The sequence below is a fragment of the Trichosurus vulpecula genome, chromosome 2 (genome assembly GCF_011100635.1).
Source record: "Trichosurus vulpecula isolate mTriVul1 chromosome 2, mTriVul1.pri, whole genome shotgun sequence".
Taxonomy (NCBI): domain Eukaryota; kingdom Metazoa; phylum Chordata; class Mammalia; order Diprotodontia; family Phalangeridae; genus Trichosurus; species Trichosurus vulpecula.
The window spans coordinates 89,130,365-89,146,532 of NC_050574.1; the positions used below are offsets into that span (position 1 = coordinate 89,130,365).

The following is a 16,168-nucleotide window of genomic DNA, read 5'->3' on the forward strand; positions in this document are numbered from 1 at the left end:
CAACCATGAGCAAGTCTCTCCCTTCCCTGGACCTCAGTTTAAGACTTGGACTTAGATGGTCTCTAAGGCCCCTCCCAGCTCTGAGTTTGTATGTTTTATGCTTTAGATTGCCTCCAATTCTGAGAGTCGATGTTCTAAGATTCCCCCCACCCCACCCCAGTTCTGACATTTTGTGTCCTAAGTTCCTTACCAGCTCTAATATTCTATGTTTAGGACTCCTTCTAGTTCTGATGTTTTGTGTTCCAAAGTCCCTTTCAGCTTTCAACATTTGATGTCCTATGTTTTAAAGTCCTTCCCAGCTTTGCCCTTGACTCTCAAGTGTTGTGTTGTATGGTAGAAAACTTAGGTCTTAGAGTTGGGCATGAGGTCAGGGAAAGTTTCCTAGAAAGTGCTGGGACTCAAATTGAGTCTTCAAGGGTGGGGGAGTTTCATCTAGGTGGGCAGGGGAAAAAAAGAGTATAAGCCAAGAATGGAACAACCCTGATATGAATGTGCATTATGGGGTGGGGGATATAACGAAGGTCAGGAGATTAGAGGTGACTGGAAAAGAACATTTGGGAAAGAATTGGCCCCGGGGGAGGCAGGCAGGGAATTGGACTTGGTGAAGTAGCTATGTCCCTAGCTACTTCCTGGCTTTCTGCCTTTTAAAATGAAGATGTACAGAAGGGTTGGGGTAAGGTCATAAGAGAATGTTGCCACAATTTTTTATGCTCCTGCCCTCAGTCTACACAGTAAAAGAGGGCTAAGCTATCTCCCATGAGCTTATGGGACCCTGACCCTAGGCTCTCCCAGACTTTACTTCCCTAAGAGTGGGAAGGATGGAGGAGGCCCCAGGTTCAGGGCTGCCTAGTGACTCCTGCTTGTCTTCCATGTCCCCAGATCGCCATGCAGTCTCTGTGGAACATCAAGGTGGCTGTGCTTGTGAAGCCAGAACACGAGAACCGCATTAGCCACGTCAGCACATCCAGTGTGAAGACAGGCATCGCCAACACCCTGGGTAAGGGACTGGGCTGAGACTAGGGACAAATGTCCTGAATTTAGAGTTAGGACCTGGGTTGGGGCTCTGACTTTGCTCTTTTTTGCTGAGTGATCTTGAGCAGGTGACTTCTCTTTGGGGTTCCACCTCCTTATCTGGGAAAGGAGGGAGGGCCCTTTGAACTCCAAAGCAAAGATCCTGAGAGCTCCCCCTAAGGCCTGTGCGAACATGGCAACCCTAGCAAGGGTGGACCTTCAGATCTCCTACCTCATCCATTCCAATCCACTCCAAGACTCCCTACCTGTGGCTTCCCCAACAGGGCCCAGCCCACTGAACTTTTTGTCTGTCTTCCTCCTTCTGTCCCAGCAGTGCCCAGGAATCAAAAGTGATTTGGGGAGGGGAGGGGGACCAGAGCTTGACTTGAATATTAGAAGCTAGTGATGGAGAAAAAGATGGGCATATCTCACCTTTGGGGATACCTGTGCCCTTCTGTATTCCTGAATTTACTGGGATGATCCAGCAGGGGTGAGGAGGGAGCCTGGCTCATTCTCTTCCTGTTGCCAGGCAAGTATAGCAGACACAATCCTGGACTGGGTGTCATTGCACCTAGATTCTCGTTACTGGCAGAGGCAGGATTTGCTGTGTGACCTTAGCTGGTTCACTGTCCCTCTCTGGGCTTCTGGTTCCTCTTTTATATAACAAAGGAATGGAGAGAGGACAGTCTATTATGGTTTTTTTAGCTCTCAAATTCTAGGTCAGAGAACCATAGGCTTAGAGCTGGAAGGGACCTCAAAATCATCTGTTCCAGGGTCTGTTAACTTTTTATGTGTCCTTGTCTCTTTTTCCAGTCTGACGAAGCCTATGAATCCATGCTCAGAGTATTTTTTAAAAATTTGTAATGGAAGGAAATGCTACATTTCAGTTAGAGATAAGGGAAAATAAATATAAATTTTTTTTTTCATATTTGGTTCATACTCCTAGGTTAAGAACCCCTGATCTAGGTCAACCCCTTCATTTCATGGAGGAGGAAACAGCTCTAGAGAGGCTGAATGACTTGAACAAGCTAGTAAATAGCAGAGTCAGGATTTGAACTCAGGCCCTCTAACTTAAAATCCAGTGTCATTTTTTCTTTCTTTCTTCCTATACCCTGTTGCTAGTCTTTTACCAATTTGTTTGATCCACAGGAGTCTCTCCTAGTTTTGATGGTTGAGATCCTGGACTCCTAGTCAGAGAAAAACCCTGGCAAGCACTGGTCACAGGGAGCTAGAGTTCTAATGGACTTCTGACCATGTATCCTGATCAGCCTAGGCACAGGGGGAAGTGTGGTGTTGGTGGGCCAGGGTGGCCGCCGGCACATTTTTTACCTGCCCACTTGTGAAGTTTCATCTGGCTGCCCTAGGTTGGGGATCTCTCTTCCTAATTTGATCCTTTTCTATAAAAGGAGTGGGTTAGACAAAGTTATCTCTAAGGTCCTAAAATTCCATTTCCATTCTGTCTGTTACCTGGTAGAGCGAGTAGATTCGTCCTATTTCCTTCTTGAGGGGGAAGGGGTGGGGGAGTGGGGTCAGGGAATGCAGAGTGGGTTTGGGAGAGGGACAACTCTTGGAACCTCATGGGGTTTCCTTGTCCTAATATGACCCTGCCATGTTTTCATTCTGGGTCCTTGATCTTCCCCCACAGGTAACAAGGGGGCAGTTGGTGTCTCTTTTATGTTCAATGGCACCTCATTTGGCTTTGTCAATTGTCACCTCACCTCTGGCAATGAGAAGACCGCCCGGTAAGGAACTAGGGATAGGGATGAGGCCCTGTCAGAGATCATTGTCCTCCCCTGGATCACCTGTTATCTGTCTCTGAGTGAACCCTCAGCCACTCCTGTCTTCTAGAAACTCCCTAGCCTCCCTGGATGACCCTCTTCTTCCATTCACTCTCTCTGCAGGAGGAATCAGAATTACTTGGATATCCTTCGGCTGCTGTCCCTGGGTGACCGACAACTCAGTGCATTTGACATGTCTCTGCGATTCACCCATCTCTTCTGGTTTGGGGACCTCAACTACCGACTGGACATGGATATTCAGGTTTGGGGAGGAGGTGGATATAGGCAGGGAGGAACAATCTGTTTAATTATGTACATTCCGTGTTTATTAAAAGTACCTGCTTTTAATGACTCTGGAATAGGTAGATGTGAATGACCAGGATAGGGGATAGAGAGAGCTATAGATATCGTCATAGATGTTGAAGCTGGAAGAGGACTTAGTATACAGACCATGGAATGTCATAGCTGTGAACATAGAATGGCAGAACTGGCAGAGACCTTGGAACATAGAACGGCAGAGCTAGAAAGAATGTTAGAATGGAGAATGTCAGAGCCAGGAGAGACTTGAGAACCCTAGAACATAGAACTCTAAAGTTTGAAGGGACCTTAGGACAGAACATCAGATCTGGGAAGTACCTCACCTCTATCTCCTGGCTTCTTTCAAGACTCCGTTCCAATTCTCCCTCCTTCAGGAGATCTTTCTAGATCCTCCTCGTTGTTAGTACCTTCCCTCTGAGATCACCTTCCATTTACATTCTATGTATCTTGCATGTTGTCTCCCCCATCAGAATCCCCAACAAGGACGTTTTTGCCTTACTCAGCACAGTGGCTAGCCTAGAATAAGCATTTCTTAAGTGCTTGCTGACAGATCAGAGAATGTTGGATCTGGGTGTGACCTTAGGACTTAGAAAGGAGGGGAAAATGGATGTGAACAGCTGTATATTGGGATTGGGGGAACTGGACAAAAATGTGAAGGTTTGGGGTAGATTCAAATAGGGTTACTTCTTGGGAGAGGAAAGGTAGATGGAGAAATTCGCACCTGACTCTTACCTCCCTCCTCCCTTTCATCTTAGGAAATTCTCAATTACATCAGCCGAAAGGAGTTTGAGCCCCTTCTTCGGGTGGACCAGCTCAACCTGGAGCGTGAAAAGCACAAGGTTTTCCTGAGATTCAGTGAGTGTGTGTGTGTGTGTGTGTGTGTGTGTGCATGCATGCATTCATTGAGCACACACACCACATGTGCAGAGGTAGATTGGGGCAAGGGGAGAGAGACAATGAAGAGGGACACTCTTGTCTTCTGGGAGGTGTTGAATTAATGAGGGAGAGTCAAGACTAAAAGACCCCGGAGTTAGGGTCAAGGAGATCTCCTGAGGGTTTTTCTGGTCTTGTTTTTGGTTTGTGGGGGGGTCTTTTGGGTTCCAGTTCCATGAGAGCTTGTTTTGGGGTCCCTTACATCCTGTCCTCCATGCCAGGTGAGGAGGAGATCTCTTTCCCCCCCACATACCGCTATGAGCGAGGCTCCCGGGACACCTATGCCTGGCACAAACAGAAACCAACTGGGGTGAGTAGGGAGGAATTGGAGGGTGGTGGGGTAGGGCAGTGGCTGATTCTGCTCCGTGATCTTGAAGAAGCCTTAGAGCAATAAAATCTCGGGTCATAGAACATAGAATCCCAGAACTTTGCAATTTAGAGGCTCAGCATCTTAAAGTACTTAGTATTTTGGATGGGTTGTCCTGAGATCATCAGAGCTGATAAAGGCCTTAGAAAATTTCCCTGGGGTTGCTCCTTAGTCTATCCTAGACTTTTAAAAAGCCTTTACAACCTCCTTGATACAGGAGTGTAGACCTTGCTTAGAGAGAGGCCATTTGAACCATCTGTCAGATGGTACAAACACCCCCTGCTTTGCCAGCCTCGGAATGCATTGAGTGAGTAGGTACAAAAGGTCTCACTGTACACATATGAGGAATTGTTAGTGTTATAAGAACCCCCCAGGGGATGAGTTGTCATAGAACTAGTTGCCACCTTCAGCCTGGGACTGAATCCAACTTCCCAGATACTGTCCTGGGGATTGTCGCCTCATTGATGGCCTGAGATCTTCAGAATGCCAGCAAGGGGATTTAACCCCTCCACCCATTAACCTTCCCTCCTTCCCCAGGCTGTTGGGGCTCAGTCCTGTCAATGCACTCCCTCCAGCCCCAGCTCCTTCCATGTGGCACAGCCGTCACTTTGAGTAAGGGCTAGTTTTAGCAAGAGTTTACTAGCAATGAGGGAATAGAGTGAAATTATCCAGAATATGTAATTTAGAGGGAGTTATGGAAATATTGAGCCTGGGGCCAGAGAATCTTGTCAAAGGCCTTTTTTGGTTGGATCACACTGTCCAGTCCAAGCTTAGGTGGCTAAAAAAAACCAAACCAACCCCACCCCATTCTCCAGCCAGGGTTCTGGGCTTCCCTCCATGTGGAGTTGGCCACCTTGCTTTCCCAGGGTGACCCACCAAGTATGCTTCCTCTCGCTCAGCTCTGGCCTAGCTGGCAGTGAATTGGCAACAGGAAGACCAGGAGGGTTCATATTCCAACTCAGTCAGTGACTCATTGTGTGATCATGGGCAACTTCTTTTCCTTTATCTCTAAAATGAGGGGTTTGGACCATGTGACCTCTCAACTCCTTGTCAGCTTTAACTGGCTGTGGTTTTGAGACTAGATAATCTTTGAAGCTCCATTCTTTTGCCGGTCTGACCCCGCTATTCCAACATTCTGTGTTCTAAGGCATTTTTACATTCTATATTACTTTATATTTAATTAGAGGAAGTGTTGAGTAATGGATAGAGGGCACAGCGCTTGGGACGTAGAAAAGGTTTAATAAGCGTTTGATGACTGACTGGCTATCTAGTCTAGTTCCACACAACCCTGTTCTCTCATGTGTTCCTATATGCCTGGACAAAGCAGTCAGTTCTCTGTACAAATGTGTAATGACAGACACACACACAGTTCTTGTCAGCAGTTAAATGAGAGGGTCATTCCTATGCCTGGATTCCTTCTTTCCTCGCCTGTGTCAGCTCCCGCCGCTCACCCCCTTCTCCAGGCACCACCTTCTAATTCTCATTCCATGTGTAGGTCCGGACCAATGTACCCTCTTGGTGTGATCGCATCCTCTGGAAATCTTATCCTGAGACCCATATCAATTGCAATTCTTATGGTAAGAGCTAGGGTTCCATGATGGAGGTGACTGGTGGGGAGCATCCTAATATTGGGGAGGGGGTAGAAGGAGAAGGGGACAAGGCTTTTGTCTCCTTAGTCCTCTTGCCGCTTGCTAATCCCCATAGGTTGCACAGATGACATCGTCACTAGTGATCACTCCCCAGTGTTTGGAGCCTTTGAAGTTGGGGTTACCTCCCAGTTTGTCTCCAAGAAAGGTGAGAGTGAATGATTCTGTGTGTGTGTGTCTGTGTGTACATACATATACACACCCCTTGGGGCTTCATGGGAATCCTTGGCCTCTTCCCTGAATGTATCTCTTTTAGACTCTATTCTCTTTCTTAGGACCCAAGTTCTAGTTTCTCTTATTTTGAGACTTTAGTTCTAGGTCCTCTCTTGCTCTGGTCCGGCGTTTTTGTTCGTGCTCTATTGGAGTATTTGGGGTGGGGGTTAGGGGGTGGAGGGGAGGGGGAAGGTGATGTGCCAGGTCCTTATCTCTCAGAACCACTTGTTACCCTTGGGTTCTAGACTCTCCTTCCAGGGATTTAAATTCTAGCTTCTCTATCTTTTTTTAAGTCTCAGTTTTTAAATTATTTGAGTTATTCTCTAATCTTGGTTTCTAAGCTTTCCTCCCAAGGATCTAAATTCTAGGTTCTGCCTTTCTATTTTAGGTACTAGACATATATCTCAAGGATTTACCTTCTCAGTTTTCTCCTCTACCAGGATCCAGGTTCTAGTGGTTCTAGACGCATTTCTTTAAGAAGTAATTTACCTCACAGGGTTGTTGTGAGGCTTAAATAAGATAATGTCTGTAAAGCATCAGGCCAGTTTTAAAGAGCTGGATACGTTATGTGGTAATCAGAGTAATTTTGGCTTTTCCTTTCCTTGGTCCCATGTTCTTGATTCTCTCCCTTGGAGTTTATATTCCAGGTTTCCCTTGGTCCCCTGCTCCAGGTTCTAGATTTTACCTTTGGACTTTAAAAACCTAGCTTGTATGTTTCTGTGGCCTCAAGTTCTAGGTTCTTCCCTGTGGGAACTTTGGTTCTAGACTGTCCCCTACCTTTTCGCCCCATTTCTACCTTCCCCCCCACTCCAAGATGGCATATATTCTGATTGTCCCATTCCCCAGTCAGCCCTCCCTTCTGTCACCCCACTCCCCCCCCCATCCCCTTTTCCCTTACTTACTTGTAGGGCAAGTTAGATTTCTGTGCCCCATTGCCTGTATATCTTATTTCCTATCCCTGATTCTTAAGTTCTTGATGTTTCCCGCTCTGGATTTCTTGCCCTTGTCCTGGTTCTGGTATGAGACTCTATATCTGTTCTTCCCCCTATCCCATCTTATCCCACCTGCGTTTTTTTGTAAAGAAATGACTTTCTTTAAATTAAAAGAATACAAGAGTTGTGATAAGTAGCTCTGGGTTTCACTCCCTAGGTGTGTGACCCTGGGCAAGTCATTTCCATCAGTAAGCAACATTGAGTAAGCACCTACTATGTGCCAGTCACTGTGCTAAGCACTGGAGATACTAAAAAAAATTATGGATGATGCCTGCCCTCAGGGAGCTCACTCTTTAAGGGGGCGGCGGGGTGGGGGGGTGGGGAGACAACGTTCAAACAACTCTGTCCAAAAAAGCTATAGACAAGGTAAATAGGAAATAATCAACAGAAGAAGGTGCTAGAATTGAGGGGGATGGGGAAAGACTTCTTGCAGGGAGTGGGATTTCATTGGGGACTTGCAGGAGTCTGGGGAACCCTGGAGGCAGAGATGGGGAGGGAGAACATGTCAGGTGTGGAATGGAGGCAGAGAATTCCAGGGAAGATGCTCGGAGGCCAGAGATGCAGCGTCTTGTGGGAGGCGCAGTGTTACTGGATCACAGAGGACTTGGATGAGAGTCAAGCGTAAGAAGGCACCAGGTTATGAAGGGTTGTAAAAGCCTGAGGATTTTATATTTGACCCTGGAGCTGATAAGGAGCCACTGGAGTTTATTGAGGAGGGAGGTGACATGGAGACCTGCACTTTAGAAAGATCAATCTGATAGCATCATGGAGTGTGGACTTCTGAGTCACTGTTTTTTCATTTGCAAAATGGAGATAATACTTTCAGGCAATTACAGGGCAAAGTAGATAGAGTGCTGAGGTCAGGAATACCTAACTGAGTTCAAATCCAGCATCAGGCACTTACTAGATGTGTGATCCTGTGCAGGTCACTTAACTGTTGTCTGCCTCAGTTTCCTCAACTGTTCAGTGAGGGTCACAAGAGTATCTACCTTCACCTGGCATGTTTTTGTATTGTTCAGTCGTTTTCAGTCGTGTCTGACTCTTCATGACCCTATTTGGGGTTTTCTTGGCAAAGATTTTGGAGTGGTTTTGCCATTTCCTTCTCCAGGTCATTTTACAGATGAGGAAACTGAGGCAAACAGGGTTAAGTGACTTGCCCAGGGTCACACAGCTAATGAGTGTCTAAGGCTGTATTTGAACTCAGGTCTTCTTGACTCCAGGCCTAGTACTCTACCCACTGCATCACCTAGCTGCCCACCTGCCACATAGTAGGTGTTATATTTTTAGCTATTATAATTATAATTATTACTATTATATCTGTAGGAACAAGTTGCTGTTGTTATTTTTTATTATTATTAGCTGTGCGACCATAGGCAAGTCATATAATGACTTTGACTTCCCTCCTGGGAGAGGAGAGCTGGACAAATGTCCACCCCAGGGCTCAGGGATGAATTGGGGTCAGTAAAGACCAAAGGACTGTCTTTCTCATCGGGTTGGGTCTGGGGGATGGTTTCTGGAGAGAACAAATAAAAACTAGGAGAAGAGGGATCATCAGGCATACCTGTCAAGGACTGATGATGGAACCAGTGTCTTCTCTTGGTAGAGAGGTGGTTGGCTACAGGGTCTGAACAAGGCTCATCCATTCAGATATAGTCAGTGTACCAGTTTGTTTTATAACAACAAGGAGGTCTCTGTGGGGTTGGGGAATGAAAGCAATGGTCAAAAAAAGTATCGATAAAACATTTTTTGAAAAGAAAGAGGAGAGATTAGAGATTTATTCTACTTGGCCCTAGAGAAAACTAAGAACACTGAGGGGATGCTTTGGGGCCCATTGTAATAAGAAAGTTTCTGACAGAGCTAAGAGTTAATTGGGGTACCTCTGGGGGTAGTGAGGTCCTCATCACTGGAGGTCATCAAGTGAAGGCTGGACTGCTTGTCCAGGAAGCTTTAGAGACAATTCTGGTTCAGGCATTGGTTGGATGAGATTCCTCCTGAGGACTTCTCTAGCTCCGAGGCTGGGGCTCTGATGCTGGCCCTTGTCTCTTCCCCCTCCTCCCTCTGTTGTAGGGCTCTCCAAGCCATCGGATCAGGCTTACATCGAATTTGAGAGCGTGGAAGCCATAGTCAAAACTGCCAGCCGCACCAAGTTCTTCATTGAATTTTACTCCACTTGCCTAGAAGGTCAGAGCAGGGAAAAGAGGGATGATGGGAAGGGGCAGTGCCAGGGGTCTGGCTTGGGGGAGATACGGGCAGGAGATGATGGCGGGGCATTTAGTGAGATGCTCTTCTCCCTTGTCCAGAGTACAAAAAGAGCTTTGAGAATGATGCCCAGAGCAGCGATAACATCAACTTCCTCAAAGTTCAGTGGTCCTCAAGGCAGCTGCCCACGGTGAGGCTCCAGGTTGGGGAGGGCAGGAAGGGAAGTGGGATGTGGAACTGATCTAGGAGAAGGAGATGTGTCTGGGCATAATAACAGCCAGCACTTATATGGTGCTTTAAGGTTTGCAAAGCACTTGACAAATATTCTCCCATTCGATCTTCATAAACAACCGTGGGACGTATGCTATTATCACCATTTTACAGATGTGGAAACTGAGGCAGAGTCTAAGGGGCTTGCCCAAAACTCACAGCTAGTAAGTGTCTGAGGCTAGATTTGAACTCAGATCTTATTGCGTCATCTGGGGTGTGTGTATATTTGGTTGGGAGTGTTGTGTGATTGAGTTTAGGGGGTGAGGATAAGAAAAATAGTGGAGGAAAAAGGCACCATAGTGTTGAAGATGGGTAAATGTTGCCTTAATTCTCAAAAAAGAGGAAGAAAGTATTTTTAATTTTTAAACCACAGGCTGATGAACTGACTTTGATTTCCTGACAAAAGTTCTAGAACTGGAAAGCCAAAACATTTTCACACTGGCTGTAGTGCCTGAATAAGATGAGATGTCACAGGGTGTAAAAGTACAAGTTGAAGTTGAGTTCAAGGCATCACCTAGCTGCACGGAGCGAGAGAGGTGTGGCTAACCCTCCTAGCTCAGTAGGAGTCAGCAGGGTGACTTGGCAGCTAAAATAGCTAAGTCCATTTTAGGCTTCATTAGTAGAGAGAGAATGCTGCTCAGAATAAGGGAGTGACATTTACTAGCTGTGTAAATCACTTTACTTTTAAGTGCCTCAGTTTTCCCATCTGTAAAATGAGGGAGTTGGGCTTGATGGCCTTCGAGGTCCCTTCTGGCTCTAAATCTAAGAGCATATGGAAGTTCTATTCTACTCTGTCCCAATCAGTTAATAAGCATAAAGTACCTACTATGTGCCAGGTACTGTGCTGAGTGCTGAGGTTACAGAAAGAGGCAAAAGACAGCCCCTGCCCTCAAGGAGCCCACAATTTAGTGGGAGGAAACAGCAAGCAAACAGATATGTATGAACATGCTATATGTAGGAGAGAGAGGAAATAATTAAAAAGGAAAAGCCCTGGGATCAGGAGGGGTCAAGAAAGACTTCCTATACAAGATGGGATTTTTGTTGGGACTTGGAGGAGGCCAGGAAAGCCAGGAGGCAGAGATAAGAAGGAGAGCCTTCCAGGCATAGGGGACAGCCAGGGTCAATGCCCAGAGCCAAGAGATGGAGGGTCTTGTGAGAGGAACAGCGGCGAGGCCAGTGTCACTGGATGCAAGAGTACACAGTAGGGAGGTGACTAAGTTAAAAGACTGAAAAGGCACGAGGGGCCAGAGAGTTTTGTATTTGATCCTAGAGGTGATAGGAAGCTACTGGAATTTACTGAGTAGTGGGTGGTATGATCAGATCTGCATTTTAAGAAATTCACTTTAATGTCTGGAAATGGAAAATGGATTGAAATGGGGGAGGCTCATGGCAGGCAGACCCAGGACTGGAGTGGGGAGGCTCGAGGCAGGCAGACCTGGGATTGGAGGCAGGAGGAGGCTCCAAGGCAGGCAGATCTGGGATTGGAGGAGGGGAGGCTCTAGGCAGGCAGACCCAGGACTGGAGGGGGGAGGCTTGAGGTAGGCAGACCTACATTGGGCTCTTACTATTGTCAGAGGGTGGCCAGCCAGGGCACATCTGGTGCATTGTATTCCACTCTGGGGGACATGGTTTTAGGGAGGACACTGACACAGTGATGGGTGGTCAAGATAGGGCAGTCAGGGTGGTGAGGGCACGGATTGGTGGAAGGAAATGAGAATGTTTGGCTTAGAGAGGCTAGACTTGGGGGCACTTTATAACCATTCTGAGGTACTTGAAGGGTGGCAATATGGAGCAGGATTCACTTTGTTCTACTTGATCTAACTGCACCAGCCAGTTATAGACTGTGGGGGAGAATCCAGGTGAGGGACTGAGATGAGCTCACCGTCTGATACTTGTGATTGTGCCCTAGTGAGAGGCTAGGAAGGTCTGTTTTGGAGAGTGTACTGATGTCAGTGTAGGCCCTATGTGACCCTAGGTTTGTCTGGAGTCAGGAAGGTGGTGCAATGGATAGAACGCTGGGCTTCTACTGAGTCAGGAAGACCTCAGGTCAAATGTGGCCTTTGGGCAAGTCATTTAATCTCTGCCTCATCGTTTCCAACTATAAAATGGGATGCTGTTGTTAGCATCTACTTTCCAGGGTTGTTGTGAGGGTCAAAGGAGATAATGGTATTTGTAAAGCACTTAGCACAGAGCCTGGCACCTAGTGGGCACTTAATGAATGTTTATTCCCTTCCCTTTTGGGCACGTGAGTACCTCTGTAGGTCTGTTTGGTCTCACTGCACGTGAAAGAGGTTGTTAGGTAGCTGTTGGTGTGTTGGAGGGGCAGGAGTGTGTTTGGGGCTGTGTGTGAGGAGGCACTGTCCATAGTATGTCTGTTTCCCCCAGCTGAAGCCAATCCTGTCAGAGATTGAATACTTGCAGGACCAGCACCTGCTGCTGACTGTTAAGTCCCTGGATGGATATGAGTCTTATGGTAAGGGCCAGGGGACATGGTGTGGCATGTTGGGGAGCAGAGAGGGAGGGGATCTCTAAGGAAGTTGGAAAAAGGGGTGAGGAGGGCCGTCTGGCAGAAGGGATAGAGGGTCGTCTCTGGAAGAAAGGAGAAGAGTGTTAGAAGGCTGAGTTCTCTGGGCAAAGGTTTGTGGGATGAGTGGGTCTTTGTGGGGAGGGAGGAGGGTGTGCTTTCTAGGACAGGTTACGGACTGGGTTAAGTCTGAGGATGGGGGTGGGGTTGGGGAAAAGGTAGAGAATCTAAGTCTCTTTGTCCACCTCCTAGGCGAGTGTGTGATTGCACTCAAGTCCATGATTGGCAGCACAGCTCAACAGTTCTTGACTTTCCTATCCCACCGTGGTGAAGAAACAGGGAACATCAGAGGCTCCATGAAGGTGCGGGTGCCAGCTGAACGGCTAGGCACCCGAGAGCGGCTCTATGGTGGGGGCACCACCAGGGATGGGGATGGGAGGCTCTGACTGGAGATAAACCTTAGTCCTGGGAGGGTGGAGCAACCCTGGGCCTCAGGAGTCTGAGGTAGACCCTCAGTGGCAGCTAGGCTTTTGGGGTCCTGGCCTGGGGTGGGGGGAACCGTACTCATGAGCTCCTCCTGTTACCCCCTAGAGTGGATAAGTGTTGACAAGGACGAAGCAGGAGCAAAGGGGAAACCACCATCTGTCTCCCGAGGGAGCCAGGACTACAGGTAAGCGGTGGGGCAGGGGACTGGAAAGATTGAGGAGTCCGATGGAAGGTTTCTTGTCTAGCCCTCCTCTCGTCCCTCGCTCCTGGATCTGCCCCCCTGCCTTTCAGGTCTTGGAGCCGAAAGCCGGGTCCTACCGAGGTCTCCTGCCCTCTGTCCAAGCTATTTGATGAGCCTGAGAAGCCGCCTCCAACAGGAAGGCCTCCAGCACCACCTCGTGGAGCACCTCGTGAGGATCCACCCCCTGCTCCCAGGTGAGGATCCCCCCCCCTTCAATGGTAAGTGTTTCCCCCCCCCTTCCAGGTGAGGACCCCCCCAGGTGAGGATTACCCCTCCTCGCTCCCAGGTGAGGTCCCCCCAGGTGAAGACCCTCCCTTCCCAAGTGAGGAAACCCCTCCCCCCAGGTGAAGATTCTCCCCATCACAGAGTATGGCAAAAAGAATGTTGGATTTGGAGTCAAAATTCTGGGACTGGACCCGTAATTTGCTTCTCCTCGCTAGACTTTCTAGCTTCCTGCTCTCTAAAATGGAAGGAGTAGATTAAATGATCTCCGAGTTCCCTCCCAGCTTTATTGTGTGATCCACCCCTCCCAGCTGTTCCTCTGTTCTTCCTGTCACCTATGCCCCCAGTTTTGTTTGCCGTCATTCTGTAGTTTGGTGTTTGTTGGGACAACCCTCCAGACACAGGGGTGGGGAACCTGCTCCAGAAATTTTAAATTTTACGCCTCTTTTTTTCCTATGTTTCCACTGGGTGGATGGTGGTGCCTCGACTCTGAATGGGCCTTTGTGGTTTACAGAACCAGGATTCCCCTGGTTGTGGTTAAGGGGACAGTGGAGACAGTGTTGTATAGTGGACCAAACATTGGAGTTGGGAGTCAGGAGAGCCGAATTCCAACTTCAACTCTGACATTCACTCGCTATTTGACCTTGGGCCCTTTCACCCCAATTACATGGGAATAATCCTTGTACTACCTGCCTGTTTCACAGTGGTACTTAGGAAGCTAAGATGCTTTGTAAATATGAGCTTTTATTTGCCACTCAGTTTTGCCTTTTAAAATAAAAACGGAATTCTAGATCGGAATGGCTAGGTGTAAATATTCTTTGTGTTAGTGCTAATTAAATTGAAATAGGATGCAGAGTTTACCAACTTGCTCTTTATATATGCATTACTTTGCCCATGTACAATCCTAGGTACAATCTGAGACTTTTCTTACTACTCTTAATTGTTATCAATCACTGCTTGTTCTAATCCTGGTTCTTTTCCTGACTTGAGTAGAAATAACTCACTGGGAATCTTTTTTGGAGTCAGATGCCTTCTTGGAAAGGCAACAGAAGTCTTCAGGCTGCTTTCTTCAGCAGTCTCTTACTTACCATAATTAAAGGGCTCATGTTTCCATTCCTTTTGGCTCCTACTGTCCCCTACGTAAATTTGGCTCAGATTTCACTTGAAGTTAAAGGCCCTCCCCATGCAACTTCCTCTACAGCTGTGGGTTGTCTTAGAATAGAATCCTAGCTGGAACAAACTTCAGAGACCATTAGCACAGCTCCCTATTTTATACAGGAGCAAAGAGAAGTGAAGGGTCTTCCCCAATTCAATTCAGTTCAGTAAACATTTATTAAGCACGTACTATGTGCTGGGCACTAAGCAAAGTCACACATTGAATCAGTGTCAGTTGGAACTAGAATCCAGGGCTCCTAACTTTCTTCCCTCTACCTGCCTTCACCCACCCTCAGTCCAGAGTCTACTGAGCCATTCCTTCCATCCCCAGGTCAAAGCCAGAAGGGGCTCCAGAACCAGAGGGGATGACAGCCCCCCCGATGAAGAATAGCTTCAATAACCCAGCCTACTATGTCCTGGAAGGGGTCCCACACCAGCTGTTGCCCCTGGACCCCCCGGCCCCCACCCCTCCTGCCAAGGTTCCCACTCCGGCTACAAAGAACAAGGTGGCTATAACAGTGCCCCCCCTGCAACCGGGCCGACGACGGCCCCCTCGAGCAGGAGAAGGGAGCTCATCAGATGAAGAGGGCGGCACCTTGCCCCCACCTGACTTCCCTCCACCACCACTGCCTGACTCAGCTAGCCTGGATCTGCCTGTGGTGGGCCCTGGGGGCCGGGGCCGGGGAGGGGTTGAAATTCGGGGGCCATTGAATCCTAAGACCCACCCCCGGCCCCCACTGCCTCCAAGTTCCTCACCAGCCAGTGCCTTCCTAGGGGAGGTGAGCAGTGGGGATGACCGATCCTGCTCCGTGCTACAGATGGCCAAGACGCTGAGTGAGGCTGATTATGCTGCTGGTCCGGCCAGAGGGGGCCTGATTGGGGGCCCCCTAGACCTGCCTCCCCGGGGTCTTCCCCCAGACTATGGCCGTCCCCTTGGCTTTCCCCCTCCTCGAATCCGCGAGAGCATCCAGGAGGACCTGGCTGAGGAGGTTTGTGTGTGTGTAATTATGGGGTTAGGGCAGTGGGGATGGGTGTATGTGTGTGCGGCTGTGTCTGTGTCTGTTGGCTGTAGGGTTCCTGGCTAGCCATATTGTTTGTGGCATATGTCTCTGCTACCCAACTAGCTTTGCTTTTTTGGGTCTTCTGTTGTTTCAGAAAACATATGACTCCCTGCTGCCTACAAGATAAATTTCTATCATTCAAGGCCCTCCACAGACTGGCTCCAGTCGTATTTCCCATCATTCTGTTAAGCAGAATACCAATTTCCGCCCAAATTGGACTTCTTGATTTCATCTTGTTATATCCCACCTCTGTGCTTTTGTCCAGGCCACCCTCCATAGCCAAAATACCGTCTCCTCTCCTCTGGGCCCAATGAAGTTTATCTGTTATTTTAAGGATCAGCTCAGGTGCCACTTCCTCCTTGAAGCTTTTACTGATACCGCAAGCCAGGAGGAATTCTACTTGCCCAGTCTTTCCTGTCTCTGTTGACTTCTCAGACTCCCTTGAATTATAGTTATTTATGAACATATTCTACTTCCCCACGGTCTACTAAATTCCTTGGGCAAGGAATGTCTTTTTTCATTTTTTGTTTCCCCAAATAAATGGGGCACTGCACATAGTAGGTGCTTAATAAGTATTTGCTTGGATTGAATGACTGACCAGGAGAATCCCTCATCTCTGATGTTTCCTTTTCCCCCATCTGTCTCATTCCATCCCCTTCCCCTTTTCCCCCCTTCTGTGTATCTCTGTCTAAATGGGGAGGAAGAGGGTGAGGAAGGGAATGTGGGCAAGCCAGGACCCTGAGAGTGCTTGG

The 16,168-nt window shown here is 48.0% G+C and overlaps 1 protein-coding gene across 1 annotated transcript in view; it reads left to right on the forward strand.

The window, feature by feature from the left end:
- Positions 1–16,168, forward strand: part of INPPL1 (inositol polyphosphate phosphatase like 1) — a 35,625-nt gene that overhangs the window by 18,338 nt on the left and 1,119 nt on the right. Inside the window, exons 14-27 of the mRNA XM_036745395.1 lie at positions 880–997; positions 2,657–2,753; positions 2,913–3,051; positions 3,863–3,962; positions 4,262–4,350; positions 5,903–5,984; positions 6,112–6,201; positions 9,326–9,439; positions 9,559–9,647; positions 12,113–12,200; positions 12,504–12,659; positions 12,843–12,921; positions 13,029–13,172; positions 14,687–15,344. Coding sequence (XP_036601290.1) covers positions 880–997; positions 2,657–2,753; positions 2,913–3,051; positions 3,863–3,962; positions 4,262–4,350; positions 5,903–5,984; positions 6,112–6,201; positions 9,326–9,439; positions 9,559–9,647; positions 12,113–12,200; positions 12,504–12,659; positions 12,843–12,921; positions 13,029–13,172; positions 14,687–15,344 — 2,043 coding nt within the window. The remainder of the gene's footprint in view (positions 1–879; positions 998–2,656; positions 2,754–2,912; positions 3,052–3,862; positions 3,963–4,261; positions 4,351–5,902; positions 5,985–6,111; positions 6,202–9,325; positions 9,440–9,558; positions 9,648–12,112; positions 12,201–12,503; positions 12,660–12,842; positions 12,922–13,028; positions 13,173–14,686; positions 15,345–16,168) is intronic.